This window comes from Diaphorina citri, unplaced genomic scaffold (assembly GCF_000475195.1).
Source record: "Diaphorina citri unplaced genomic scaffold, Diaci psyllid genome assembly version 1.1 scaffold992, whole genome shotgun sequence".
NCBI lineage: Eukaryota > Metazoa > Arthropoda > Insecta > Hemiptera > Psyllidae > Diaphorina > Diaphorina citri.
Window position 1 is genome coordinate 737 of NW_007378423.1, and position 15549 is coordinate 16285.

The window sequence follows — 15549 nt, forward strand, 5'->3', positions numbered from 1 at the left end:
AGCACTTCATTTTAGTCTCAAGTGTGTACAGAGGAAAGAAAAGAACTGACGTCAGCAAAATTTAAATACAATCACATTTTCTGCCTGCCAAGTTTGTTCCTTCATATGGAAGTCTGTTCCTAAGTCCAGACTTTTCCAGTAATGAGGGATTATTGTCCACAATACTGCTTAAAACCATTTCATTAAAATGAAAGGACAAGTCTGATTCAAGTCCAAGAACAAACATATTGGGTACATACTACATAGGTACACCAGAAAGTTTGTAATAAGCTAAAAAGAGTTCAGAGCAATGAAAAATAGCTAGACTATCTCTTTCTACGGGGGATGCTGTCCTTTGTCTTTTAGCACCTTTCTTGATCATATCACTATTACTGAGATCTAAAGCGTAATCAGAATTATCAAAACTATCACGTGAATGTTCACTCGAATCATTCTCTCGTTCTTCTTCATTCATATTCTTGCCTAGCATGGGATTGGTTTCTATGTTCCTAGGTTTGAAATTCTTTCTTTTGTTCCGTTTCGTTTCTCCCCCAGCACCATACGCTTGGATCATGTTTAGCATGGTGGGGGCTTCCTCTGGATCCGAATCCATATCATCTGACATCATGTCAGCATCTCCTCCATTATGTTGCTGGTGCTGATGCTGGGATACCGCCATCAGCATGGCTCCAGCGTCACTATCCGACATGTTGACCATTAGATCATCTGCAACAAAAAACACAAAATCTGATGTTAGCTCTAGAGCTTATAGCATTCCAATAAAAATTCCCAAGATCTGGTAAGTAGGTCATATTTTAGATCGATTTCGTATGAATCTAGCTAGGTATAACCATAATTTTACAGCAACGCTATTGACACATATCTACCTACCTACTGATACAAACAGATTCCTACATAAAAGAGTGAAATATTTCTGCGAATTCCATTAAGTTAACATTCCCAACACACTATAAAGGTAGGTTGTTATGGATTTTAAACAATTATAATATCTAATTACGACCAAGTGTTCTGAAGATAAAAATACTCGACCAGTGGCCGTTAACATAAATCTACGTAAATAAAGAAGAACAAAGGTGAAAATCAGAACTTTTTTTTATTCCAGCTGTGAACAAAAACCGACAAAATATCAACTAGTAATAAATGACTTTATGAATCTTGAAAAGACCTTGTTAGCCGGAATGATACGTTCAATATGACACGGATAATATTTTTACCTACGTCTGATAAATGATATTTTTTGTTCATTGATAAAAAATGTTTCTTTTTATATTTTTCGTAAAATATTTTAACTTTGTCATCAAACGGTAATACCTACTCTAAGCAGTAGGTACCAGAATTTAGTTTTTTTACTCTTCAAAATCAAATTATTCATCGGTGTTGAAACAGGTTTTCACTTGTCTTCCAAATCCACATATTAATGTAGAATGTTCTTTTTCAAAATTATGGAAAAATACTCGCGCTGTTTGAATTTATGACAAATTTTATTTTAAATTTGACTTTTTTCATTCGAATCTAATCAAAAGAGGATAATATTTCTTTGTCCCTTTTGTGTGATCATGTCCTTGGTAAGACGAGGTACAGTAAGACATACGTGATAGCTATTGCTACTGTTGTATTTATTTTACTGATATTAGGTGCATTTTAATTTACTATCTGAGATACTCGTATCGATATTAAACCCACCTAACGTTCAAAATAAATAAATGAAATAGTTCTAACCAATAAGTTCAAAAGTGTATCAGATAGAATCATAAAGTACTTATAGATATACGAATGTGTTGGGTATGGTAGGTATCTGGTCCAATTCCACCCTGAGTACAAAGTAACTTTAGTAAATAGAGTCGGTAAAAAAATAGCATACTATAGATACGAACATAATGTGTTGGGTATGGTAGGTATCTGGTCCAATTCCACCCTGAGTACAAAGTAACTTTAGTAAATAGAGTCGGTAAAAAAATAGCATAGCTTTTGGTATCTATGGATATCAATAAGTAAAGCATTATAGCGGGTATGACTTACTGTACAATTGTTTAGTGCTATAAAAAATACAAAATGAAATAATCAAGATAACCTCTCATGGTAAAGCAGAAAGTTCAAAGTGTGAGGGATAGTCAATATGAGTATGGTAAGCCGGTCTAGTGTAATAAGTAAGGTAAAACACCTAGTCACCGTCTTCGTACCAAAAATCGGCATTTTTTTATTTAAGCGCCAAAAATAAGGAAACGTGCCATTTTTGAGAACCCCTGATAATTTTAAACAATTTTTCAGACGATTTGTGTTTAACTTCTCATACATCAAAATCAGCTGATGTTTGTAAACATTGAAAAAAATCAGTTTGAAAATTGTGCTTCGAGAGGAACCTACGTTTTTTCACAATTGTCTGTTTTTTCCCTTAAGAAACTGAGTTTCGTAGCTAAGGTTTGTAGACTGTGTATTGAGTTTTCAAGTGACTTTTTCATTTTTTCTGGACTTAAAACATAATTCTCAATAGATTCAAATGCATTGCAATAATTTTATGTGAATACTTTTTAAATAAATGGTAAAAAAAAGGTGCAGTGTCGGAATTCCGAACGGTGTAGAAATAATCGTCCCGGGTAACAAGTATTTCACATGAATGTTTTCTCAAATGTACCATTGTTCGAATTTCTTTTTATTTTACCATCTTATTTAATATTTTTTGGTTTTAAATCATAAAATAGTGGTGAGTAATTAATGAATAATTGGTATCTAATTAGGTACTTTGTTTAATTCTTAGATTTAAAATGGCAAAAGTCAAGAGGAAGTCAAAAGCTAGAGAAATCACTCCAAACCTACTTTTTCTTTTTTAGTAGAAAATTCTTTCTACTTAAGTAATAGAAAATATATAAAAAAAATATTAGATTGAAAAAGACTGAAATTGGTAGGTAGGTACATAGGTACTTAAGGGTAGTAGGTATTAAAGAAAAAAAAAATGTAGATTAGAAAGTGATGATTTTCCAAATTTTAAGCCTGAGATTGGACTTTCTTTTTGGAAAAAAAAAGGTCTAAAATACTATCTACCCTCAGTAATCTAGAAAGAAATTCGAGTACAATAATGTAGTTACCTACTTACTTACCTACCTACATACTGTTCAAGTACCTTTTAGGAAAGAAAAGAACTGACGTCAGCAAAATTTAAATACAATCACATTTTCTGCCTGCCAAGTTTGTTCCTTCATATGGAAGTCTGTTCCTAAGTCCAGACTTTTCCAGTAATGAGGGATTAATGTCCACAATACTGCTTAAAACCATTTCATTAAAATGAATGGACAAGTCTGATTCAAGTCCAAGAACAAACATATTGGGTACATACTACATAGGTACACCAGAAAGTTTGTAATAAGCTAAAAAGAGTTCAGAGCAATGAAAAATGTATGTAATACCTACATATTCAGCTAATTCTAGACATGAACCATAAGTAAATAAGGAATTTGGTGATATTTATACCCATAGGCAAGTAGTTACCCAGGCATATAATATTTCCAATTTCAATTTTAATGGGAAATCGTTGTGATATCCATCGATATAGGTAAACCTCGACTGTTCTCAATACCTACCTCAGTACCTTATCTTGAAATTCGTTGCTTATGAAGAATTTTATGGTGTTTTAATTTTCCTTTTTAGTCCGTCCTTCCTTTATTATTACAATAGTAATAAAAAAAGGTATAAGGGACGGACTATTGTATTCGCCTCGGTGTCGTTGTGAAGGTCCATTCTAACAACATATTGGCCTGTATGGAAGAAGAATAGATACTCTTCACCTTTTTTTTTTTCTACCCAATACTTTGCTGATTATTTAGATTGATTTATAGATTTTGTCAGTGCTTTGTCTACATAGTCCATCTCTGTGGCCAAGTAGTCAAGTGCACTGACTGTCAACCTGGAGCTACTGGGTTCAAATCCCAGCCATGGTCGAACTTCGAACTTTTCTGATCTTAGATAGGCATGAATGTAAAAGAATGTACCCTGAAGTAATGCGAAAGCGGTTCCCATCCTTTGTGAAGGAAGAGAGGGAAGCTTAGGTATCAGTCAATATTTTAAATACCATGCCAATTTTATCAATGGGTGGAATCTTTAGTTGACATCAGATTATTTTATTCACATTTGATGCATCTTATTTATTTATTAAATGATGAATAGCATGTCATCAGTTTTTTTTTTTTTTTTTTTTTTTTTTTTTTTTTTTAAAATGTACCCTAAAGTAATGTGAAAGTGGTTCTCATCCTTTGTGAGGGAAGAGAGGGAAGCTTAGGTATCAGTCAATATTTTAAATACCATGCCAATTTTATCGATGGGTGGAATCAGGAATCACTAGTTGACAATTGGACATCAGATTATTTAATTCACATTTGATGCATCTTATTTATTTATTAAATGATGAATAGCATGTCATCAGTTCTTTTTTTTTCTCTTTTTTTTTGCTGCTAGAATTTAAAATCGTTTTTTAAAAAGGTAGATTGCTTGAATTTTAAAGTGAAGCACGTCAACAATAAATAAAAAGAAACATTTAGTTGTAGTGTTGGCTTCTAAATATTTTTATTATTTAATTTTTTGTAGATATTTCCAATTTCTAGGTAGGTACATCATACGTGATTATGATGAATCTTTGTAAATATTTTTTATATCTTCTAATAAAAAATAAAATTACCTAATAAGGTATACATTTCTGTGTAAATTTTCAAAGAGATTTTGTCTTCACTGTATATAATATTTGCAATCGAAAAACGAGTAGGTACAACTTTTTTTGTTGATGGTGGGCGTCAAACATGGAGCTTCTGTCACAGGGTAGATATATTATATTTTCGTATCCAGACAGGGTAGATGTGTGACAGGGACAGGTAACTCTGATAAGGATTGAATAGAGACTGGCTGAAAGTGTATAACCTACGTTGTACAATTCGCTAATTAGCTAGGGTAAGTGTACCATTTATTCGCCCACCTTAAAAACGTACCATTTATGGGCCAACCTGCCAACATTTATTTTTCTAATTTTTGTTTTTACGACTACAATTTTTGAATAGCACTGGTTCGCTAGCAGTTTTTAAGCCCTTTCTGCTAAGTTTTTTCTCCTTACAAAGAGAATTATAATGGGGAGTTTTGATTCAAGCAATCTTTTAATTTTTAATAAACTTCAAGATACTTATTGAATTAAAATATAACAAATTTACTACTGGGTATTTTTTTTTCTTCCAATAAGCACTTCATTTTAGTCTCAAGTGTGTACAGAGGAAAGAAAAGAACTGACGTCAGCAAAATTTAAATACAATCACATTTTCTGCCTGCCAAGTTTGTTCCTTCATATGGAAGTCTGTTCCTAAGTCCAGACTTTTCCAGTAATGAGGGATTAATGTCCACAACAAGTTTATATTAAAATCATAGGTATATGCAAAGTTTAAAGTTTGTTATTTATTATCATGAACTTCACACAAAATATTAAAGACTTTTTGCACAAAATTATTAAATTTATTGATTAAAAAAGTACAACCAACTAGGGTAAGTGTACCATTTATTCGCCCACCTAAAAAACGTACCATTTATTGGCCCACCTGCCAACATTTATTTTTCTAATTTTTGTTTGTCCACAATACTGCTTAAAACCATTTCATTAAAATGAAAGGACAAGTCTGATTCAAGTCCAAGAACAAACATATTGGGTACATACTACATAGGTACACCAGAAAGTTTGTAATAAGCTAAAAAGAGTTCAGAGCAATGAAAAATATATGTAATACCTACATGTCCTACATATTCAGCTAATTCTAGACATGAACCAGAAGTAGATATGGAATTTGGTGATATTTATACCCATAGGCAAGTAGTTACCCAGGCATATAATATTTCTAATTTCAATTTTAATGGGAAATCGTTGTGATATCCATCGATATAGGTAAACCTCGATTGTTCTCAATACCTACCTCAGTACCTTATCTTGAAATTCGTTGCTTATGAAGAATTTTATGGTGTTTTAATTTTCCTTTTTACAATCTCAAGCACTCTACCCGGCAGTGTATAATTTAGGAGCGTGCTATTGAATAATATTATTGTTCTAAGATAAATAATTATTCAAGGAAATTACCATCCAGCCCAGGTCTGAAGAAAAGAGATGATAACTTATGCTGAATAGGTATAAAATGAATCGTAAAAAAACCCAACAAATTAGATTTCAGCGAAAGATTAGGGAAGTTAAGAGCATGGAGTGTACAAAAGATATTTTCTAATACCTATATAAAAAAAATATTTAATTCAAAAAGATATTTTCTAATATATATAAAAAAAATATTTAATGCAAACACACACAGGGGACGTGATAGAGAAAATTAACTGTTTCACAATGCAGTTGACTATGAAAAAGGTACTTGATCAATATTTCCAAATACTCTTGTAGTAGGTAGTTAGGTACATCTTCAACCTTCTACTTCAAAAATGTGAAAAAGAGTCAACTCAGTGACTATGACAAGAGTGTTATTATGAAACTGTCTGATTTGAAGATTTAAAAGGCTTCAAAACCAACATTAATCATTTCCTGGAACGACATTGAGAAAAACTTCCACCAATATGAGCTTTGCTTCCATGAACACTGTCAATAGGTACAAATCACACACCTGGTAAAGTAGGTACGGATAAAGTTAAAAGCTTAGTTCCTATATTGTCTATAAACAACTACATAAAGAACACTAATGAAACCAAATTACAAACAATCTCTCAGTTCGCACGAACAAATCTTGTGCAGAACCAATTCCAAAAAATGATAAGTTCTTCTTTTTGCCCAGAATCATATCTAAGGAACTTCGCTGAATTACGAAGGTAGTGTTTATATTCAAATTATGAACATAATGTTCAGAAGCACATGTGCATCGTGTTAGTGCACAGACTTCCTCGGATAAAGTTCGTGTTTGTCCTAATAAACATGTTATTAACTTTTACTATGAACATTTCACATGTGAATCGTGTTTTGGTCTTTTGTTAGACCACTGCGTCTTGGGATTCAAGGTTTCTGAGGGGTTGCAATTAATAATTAACTGAGATCTTTTTTTAGGAAATTGAATCTAGCATTACTTGAGAAAATTTGATATAAAAATAAGTGCTTTTACCGTAGACTGACCAACACTTTATATTTCGGGTTTTAAATTGGCGATTTTGGAAAAAAAAAAAGAATATGATTTTAAATATTGCAAGTAGGTTATCTGGAGAATATGGTTTTTGATCTATGGATTGTTTTGGGCTCTTAAAAAATATATTTAAATCTAGATAGGTATTATCTCAGAACCAATCAGTTTATTACATGTTTCCAAATAATATCCATATCTACTTGATTACCAAAATATTTGGAGGGAAAAAATACTACTTTTTTCCTTGATTTTTTTTCCTCGCAAAACATGGGCAATCAAGTAAACTGAAAGTTTGTACCAAAAAAATCTACTACCTTCTTGAGAGAACCAAAGAAATCGTCATATATTGGCACTGTCACAGGACAAGTAGGTCCGTACCACCGTCCGTATGGTTTTAAAAACCATAAATCTAAGCAGAAGACTCTCAAAACGATTTGTCTACCAAAAAATAACATAAGGTACTTATACTTATTTATTACAATATTACCATTATTTTACAATTTTGTTCTGAGCAACCGTGATTTTTTGTCATATTTACCCACAATGCACGTTTGGGGAAAAAACTCAAAATCCTTTTTTGGAATCTAAATCCATTTCTCATGAGTGTTTGGATGCTAGTTTATTTGTTTCTGGGAAAAAGCAGAACATGTCAGTTTTATTGGACATGTTTGGGGAATAATATTTCTTTCTGAGATTGGCATTGATTATTGAAACCATTTTATAAGCACCCATCATGTGAGGTAGAAAATAGCAACAGGATTGAAAATACTCGTAATGTCTCATAAATAGGTATGTCCCTATTCTCATAAATTTGTACCTTGTGCCCATGCCATGTGTAAAATGTAAACATATGGACAAATGGACATTACGAGTATAGTTTCATAAGGACTAAGTACTTTTGGGACAGACTGTATCCGAGATTGTTAAACATTGCCGATACGGTGTTAATAGGTATGTTAATGTTTGTCCCTATTCTCATAAATTAGTACCTTGTGCCCATGCCATGTGTAAAATGTAAACATATGGACATTACGAGTATGGTTTCATAAGGACTAAGTACTTTTGGGACAGACTGTATCCGAGATTGTTAAACATTGCCGATACGGTGTTAATAGGTATGTTAATGTTCTAGTTTATTGTGAATAATTATGTTAATTCAGTTAATTTATGTTCAACAGGAACGCAGAAAAGTCTCATTGGATACATTAGGTAAGTTTTCTCCCAAGTAGGTAGGTACTAATTGTACACCTACATCTCAAAGGTATAGGAAGTATATTCTTTAGGCACTTGGTACCTATTAGTACCAATTTAGTCAGGTACTTAAAATAATAAAATGGTCGCAGTGATGAGAGTAATGTATTTATCCTACATTAATCATTAATATACTTAGCATCCACCCAACAAATTAGATTTCAGCGAAAGATTAGGGAAGTTAAGAGCATGGAGTGTACAAAAGATATTTTCTAATGTAAAAAAAATATTTAATGCAAACACACACAGGGGATGTGATAGAGAAAATTAACTGTTTCACAATGCAGTTGACTATGAAAAAGGTACTTGATCAATATTTCCAAATACTCTTGTAGTAGGTAGTTAGGTACATCTTCAACCTTCTACTTCAAAAATGTGAAAAAGAGTCAACTCAGTGACTATGACAAGAGTGTTATTATGAAACTGTCTGATTTGAAGATTTAAAAGGCTCCAAAACCAACATTAATCATTTCCTGGAACGACATTGAGAAAAACTTCCACCAATATGAGCTTTGCTTCCATGAACACTGTCAATAGGTACAAATCACACACCTGGTAAAGTAGGTACGGATAAAGTTAAAAGCTTAGTTCCTATATTGTCTATAAACAACTACATAAAGAACACTAATGAAACCAAATTACAAACAATCTCTCAGTTCGCACGAACAAATCTTGTGCAGAACCAATTCCAAAAAATGATAAGTTCTTCTTTTTGCCCAGAATCATATCTAAGGAACTTCGCTGAATTACGAAGGTAGTGTTTATATTCAAATTATGAACATAATGTTCAGAAGCACATGTGCATCGTGTTAGTGCACAGACTTCCTCGGATAAAGTTCGTGTTTGTCCTAATAAACATGTTATTAACTTTTACTATGAACATTTCACATGTGAATCGTGTTTTGGTCTTTTGTTAGACCACTGCGTCTTGGGATTCAAGGTTTCTGAGGGGTTGCAATTAATAATTAACTGAGATCTTTTTTTAGGAAATTGAATCTAGCATTACTTGAGAAAATTTGATATAAAAATAAGTGCTTTTACCGTAGACTGACCAACACTTTATATTTCGGGTTTTAAATTGGCGATTTTGGAAAAAAAAAAAGAATATGATTTTAAATATTGCAAGTAGGTTATCTGGAGAATATGGTTTTTGATCTATGGATTGTTTTGGGCTCTTAAAAAATATATTTAAATCTAGATAGGTATTATCTCAAAACCAATCAGTTTATTACATGTTTCCAAATAATATCCACTTGATTACCAAAATATTTGGAGGGAAAAAATACTACTTTTTTCCTTGATTTTTTTTCCTCGCAAAACATGGGCAATCAATTAAACTGAAAGTTTGTACCAAAAAATCTACTACCTTCTTGAGAGAACCAAAGAAATCGTCATATTTTGGCACTGTCACCGGACAAGTAGGTCCGTACCACCGTCCGTATGGTTTTAAAACCCATAAATCTAAGCAGAAGACTCTCAAAACGATTTGTCTACCAAAAAATAACATAAGGTACTTATACTTAATTATTACAATATTACCATTATTTTACAATTTTGTTCTGAGCAACCGTGATTTTTTGTCATATTTACCCATTTTTAATAAACTTCAAGATACTTATTGAATTAAAATATAACAAATTTACTGGTGGGTATTTTTTTTCTTCCAATAAGCACTTCATTTTAGTCTCAAGTGTGTACAGAGGAAAGAAAAGAACTGACGTCAGCAAAATTTAAATACAATCACATTTTCTGCCTGCCAAGTTTGTTCCTTCATATGGAAGTCTGTTCCTAAGTCCAGACTTTTCCAGTAATGAGGGATTATTGTCCACAATACTGCTTAAAACCATTTCATTAAAATGAAAGGACAAGTCTGATTCAAGTCCAAGAACAAACATATTGGGTACATACTACATAGGTACACCAGAAAGTTTGTAATAAGCTAAAAAGAGTTCAGAGCAATGAAAAATATATGTAATACCTACATGTCCTACATATTCAGCTAATTCTAGACATGAACCAGAAGTAGATATGGAATTTGGTGATATTTATACCCATAGGCAAGTAGTTACCCAGGCATATAATATTTCTAATTTCAATTTTAATGGGAAATCGTTGTGATATCCATCGATATAGGTAAACCTCGACTGTTCTCAATACCTACCTTATCTTGAAATTCGTTACTTATGAAGAATTTTATGGTGTTTTAATTTTCCTTTTTACAATCTCAAGCACTCTACCCGGCAGTGTATAATTTAGGAGCGTGCTATTGAATAATATTATTGTTCTAAGATAAATAATTATTCAAGGAAATTACCATCCAGCCCAGGTCTGAAGAAAAGAGATGATAACTTATGCTGAATAGGTATAAAATGAATCGTAAAAAAACCCAACAAATTAGATTTCAGCGAAAGATTAGGGAAGTTAAGAGCATGGAGTGTACAAAAGATATTTTTTAATGTAAAAAAAAAGTATTTAATGCAAACACACACAGGGGACGTAATAGAGAAAATTAACTGTTTCACAATGCAGTTGACTATGAAAAAGGTACTTGATCAATATTTCCAAATACTCTTGTAGTAGGTAGTTAGGTACATCTTCAACCTTCTACTTCAAAAATGTGAAAAAGAGTCAACTCAGTGACTATGACAAGAGTGTTATTATGAAACTGTCTGATTTGAAGATTTAAAAGGCTTCAAAACCAACATTAATCATTTCCTGGAACGACATTGAGAAAAACTTCCACCAACATGAGCTTTGCTCCCATGAACACTGTCAATAGGTAGGTACAAATCACATACCTGGTAAAGTAGGTACGGATAACGTTAAAAGCTTAGTTCCTATATTGTCTATATACAACTACATAAAGAACACTAATGAAACCAAATTACAAACAATCTCTCAGTTCGCACGAACAAATCTTGTGCAGAACCAATTCCAAATGATAAGTTCTTCTTTTTGCCCAGAATCATATCTAAGGAACTTCGCTGAATTACGAAGGTAGTGTTTATATTCAAATTATGAACATAATGTTCAGAAGCACATGTGCATCGTGTTAGTGCACAGACTTCCTCGGATAAAGTTCGTGTTTGTCCTAATAAACATGTTATTAACTTTTACTATGAACATTTCACATGTGAATCGTGTTTTGGTCTTTTGTTAGACCACTGCGTCTTGGGATTCAAGGTTTCTGAGGGGTTGCAATTAATAATTAACTGAGATCTTTTTTTAGGAAATCTAGGATTACTTGAGAAAATTTGATATAAAAATAAGTGCTTTTACCGTAGACTGACCAACACTTTATATTTCGGGTTTTAAATTGGCGATTTTAATTCAAGGTTTCTGAGGGGTTGCAATTAATAATTAACTGAGATCTTTTTTTAGGAAATTGAATCTAGCATTACTTGAGAAAATTTGATATAAAAATAAGTGCTTTTACCGTAGACTGACCAACACTTTATATTTCGGGTTTTAAATTGGCGATTTTGGAAAAAAAAAAAGAATATGATTTTAAATATTGCAAGTAGGTTATCTGGAGAATATGGTTTTTGATCTATGGATTGTTTTGGGCTCTTAAAAAATATATTTAAATCTAGATAGGTATTATCTCAAAACCAATCAGTTTATTACATGTTTCCAAATAATATCCACTTGATTACCAAAATATTTGGAGGGAAAAAATACTACTTTTTTCCTTGATTTTTTTTCCTCGCAAAACATGGGCAATCAATTAAACTGAATCACGTTTAGGGAAAAAAACTCAAAATCCTTTTTTGGAATCTAAATCCATTTCTCATGAGTGTTTGGATGCTAGTTTATCTGTTACTGGGAAAAAGCAGAACATGTCAGTTTTATTGGACATGTTTGGGGAATAATTTCTTTCTGAGATTGGCATTGATTATTGAAACCATTTTATAAGCACCCATCATGTGAGGTAGAAAATAGCAACAAGATTGAAAATACTCGTAATGTCTCATAAATATGTCCCTATTCTCATAAATCTGTACCTTGTGCCCATGCCATGTGTAAAATGTAAACATATGGACATTACGAGTATAGTTTCATAAGGACTAAGTACTTTTGGGACAGACTGTACGTCTATCCGAGATTGTTAAACATTGCCGATACGGTGTTAATAGGTATGTTAATGTTCTAGTAATCTAGTTTATTGTGAATAATTATGTTAATTCAGTTAATTTATGTTCAACAGGAACGCAGAAAAGTCTCATTGGATACATTAGGTAAGTTTTCTCCCAAGTAGGTAGGTACTAATTGTACACCTACATCTCAAAGGTATAGGAAGTATATTCTCTAGGCACTTGGTACCTATTAGTACCTATATTTAGTCAGGTACTTAAAATAATAAAATGGTCGCAGTGATGAGAGTAATGTATTTATCCTACATTAATCATTAATATACTTAGCATCTAGGACTAACCCTTGGTGGAAAATGGTTACTTCTGAGATGGCAGGATTGTACTTGCATAATTATATTAATTATGTAGAAGTTAGTATAATACCTATGTGTAAATCCTGCAAAGACTAGGTACATGAGCAACCTTCAAGTAATGTTGTTTGGGTGGTTTGAAATTTGAAGCAAAGGTCAGTATTTAAAAAAAATATACTCGAAATGTAAAAAAAAAAAAAAAAATATTACCTACAATTTTAAAAATAAATATTTTAAAAACCAATGGTACTTTTATCACATTATAGCATTGGATTATACTCAAATTAAATTCCATTCTGGAAGGAATTTCTAATTTTTCAAGAAGTAATCCAACCACAGAACGCGGTTCACATCCGGTTTAGGTAACAAGTACGTACCTGGCGTTTCTTGCGTTTTTCTGGCGGTGTGCCATTTCGGTGATGATTATTGAGATGCGTTTCCTGAATTTCGGAAACAGAAACCTGGTCGTATGGATTGGCTAATTAATTTTTATTAATCCTCACATTTCGCTCCACATTATATTTCTTATGGGTTTCCATATTTTATTTTATTATGCTAATATAATTTATTAGGTCTATCTTCCCAGTGGCGATTGTGAAGACAAATAGGTTCAGTTCTAATAAAGCTAGGTACCTAGGTAACTGTAAGTATAATCAGGCTGAGACATACTTATCTGAATTTCACAAAAATAACCTATATTATGAACCAAATTTGACGCAGAGATAAAATATTTCAAAGAAGAAAATGTTGTAATAGTGACATCTCCACTAATCGGAGGACGTAGTTTAGACAACTCCACCAATAACACATAAAGCGCAGCGCTTATTCATTTAGTAGAAAGCAAATGATGATTCTGTTATAAAGTCATAGGTGGTTGGATAAACCTCTGATTCATCCTAGATATGTAGGTACGCTACACCACTGATTTTCCAAGGTTCTAAAAGTCTTTCAAAGTGGACACTTGGATGCTCCAAGCAAGGTGTTGCTTCTGATGTATGAACCAATGAAACTTCATCAGAAGTCATATTTCTGGACCAGTATCCAAGATAATGTCCAGGCCGTTGAGACCCACTAATCGGAGGACGTAGTTTAGACATCTCCACCAATAACTCATAAAGCGCAGCGCTTATTCATTTAGTAGAAAGCAAATGATGATTCTGTTATAAAGTCATAGGTGGTTGGATAAATCTCTGATTCATCCTAGATATGTAGGTACGCTACACCACTGATTTTCCAAGGTTCTAAAAGTCTTTCAAAGTGGACACTTGGATGCTCCAAGCAAGATGTTGCTTCTGATGTATGAACCAATGAAACTTCATCAGAAGTTATATTTCTGGACCAGTATCCAAGATAATGTCCAGGCCGTTGAGACAAAAATGAATGGACGTCCATTAATCCGACATTAATACTATTAACACGACCGCTTCCAGCGTGATATTAACACGAGCACTTCCACAGTCAATAATTTTGCTGTTAGCGTTCAAGCTTCGATGTGCTCTCTAACTCTCCTACACATGATTGATATTGTGGGTATAAATCCCCGCAGTTCAGCGAGGGTGATGCCAATATTAGCTTGAACCAAACCATTTTATTTTTAATTTTTCAAAGCTCAATTCAGCCTCAAGGTTTATAGTCGCATTTTTTTTCTCATTTTAACGGATTTCATATACCTAAATATGTAATTTTTGGAAACAAACCTGTTCATTACCTACTCATGTATGAAGGTACCCATTATTATTCTTTTAATAATCAATATTTTTTTGCAAAAATCCAATTTCAGAGTTGAAGAAGGACTCATGTGTGTAATTAATAATGTTTGACCTTGTTTCCTCATTAGTCATTACATTATGGGTGTCATCTCATTTCAACGGATTTCATATACCTAAATATGTAATTTTTGGAAAAAAAACCTGTTCATTACCTATTCATGTATGAAGGTACCCATTATTAATCTTTTAATATTCAATATTTTTTGCAAAATTCCAATTTCAGAGTTGAAGAAGGACTCATGTGTGTAATTAATAATGTTTGACCTTGTTTCCTCATTAGTCATTACATTATGGGTGTCACAGTGTTTGGTTCTCGAGGACCAGACAGGCTGGTCCGAGAAATGTTGGGTTAGGCAGACAATTACGGAAACTTTTGGAACCAACTGTTATGTGTTTGTTTCACGAGGAAGCTGTGTGCTCACACATTGCAGCTAATTTAATTTTATGGACCAGTATAGATTTTTGATAAAAATCTGCAGATTCCAAAAGAATCGAGTATTTCGCTTGATTTGGCATAGCAGACACCTCCTCTTATTGTGCTGGTTAATTATTTTCATTCAGTTTCCTAAGTTTATATTAAAATCATATATGCAAAGTTTAAAGTTTGTTATTTATTATCATGAACTTCACACAAAATATTAAAGACTTTTTGCACAAAATTATTAAATTTATTGATTAAAAAAGTACAACCAACTATAATGTATTCATATACCAAAGGTAGTTTCAATTTCCGTATAGGTAAGATGATTGTGTATACGATTTTTTTTCCTTTTCAGAAATTTTGCTTGATTAGATCACTTTTTCCCCAGATTGCAATAATAATATGATACAAAAATAAAAAAGAGATACATAACAGGATATGGGCGTTTTTTGTTACTCTATCAATATAACAGAGAGAGAGAGAGAGAGAGAGAGAGAGAGAGAGAGAGAGAGAGAGAGAGAGAGAGAGAGAGAGAAA

The 15549-nt window shown here is 32.5% G+C and overlaps 1 protein-coding gene across 1 annotated transcript in view; it reads right to left on the reverse strand.

Annotated features, from left to right (window-relative positions):
• Positions 1 to 301: 301 nt before the first annotated feature.
• The window catches only part of LOC103513600, a gene marked incomplete at its 3' end in the record, with an annotated part of 24987 nt that continues 9739 nt past the window's right edge, over positions 302 to 15549 (reverse strand). Inside the window, exon 2 of the mRNA XM_026826743.1 lies at positions 302 to 705. Within this exon, the coding sequence (XP_026682544.1) occupies positions 302 to 697 (396 nt within the window). The remainder of the gene's footprint in view (positions 706 to 15549) is intronic.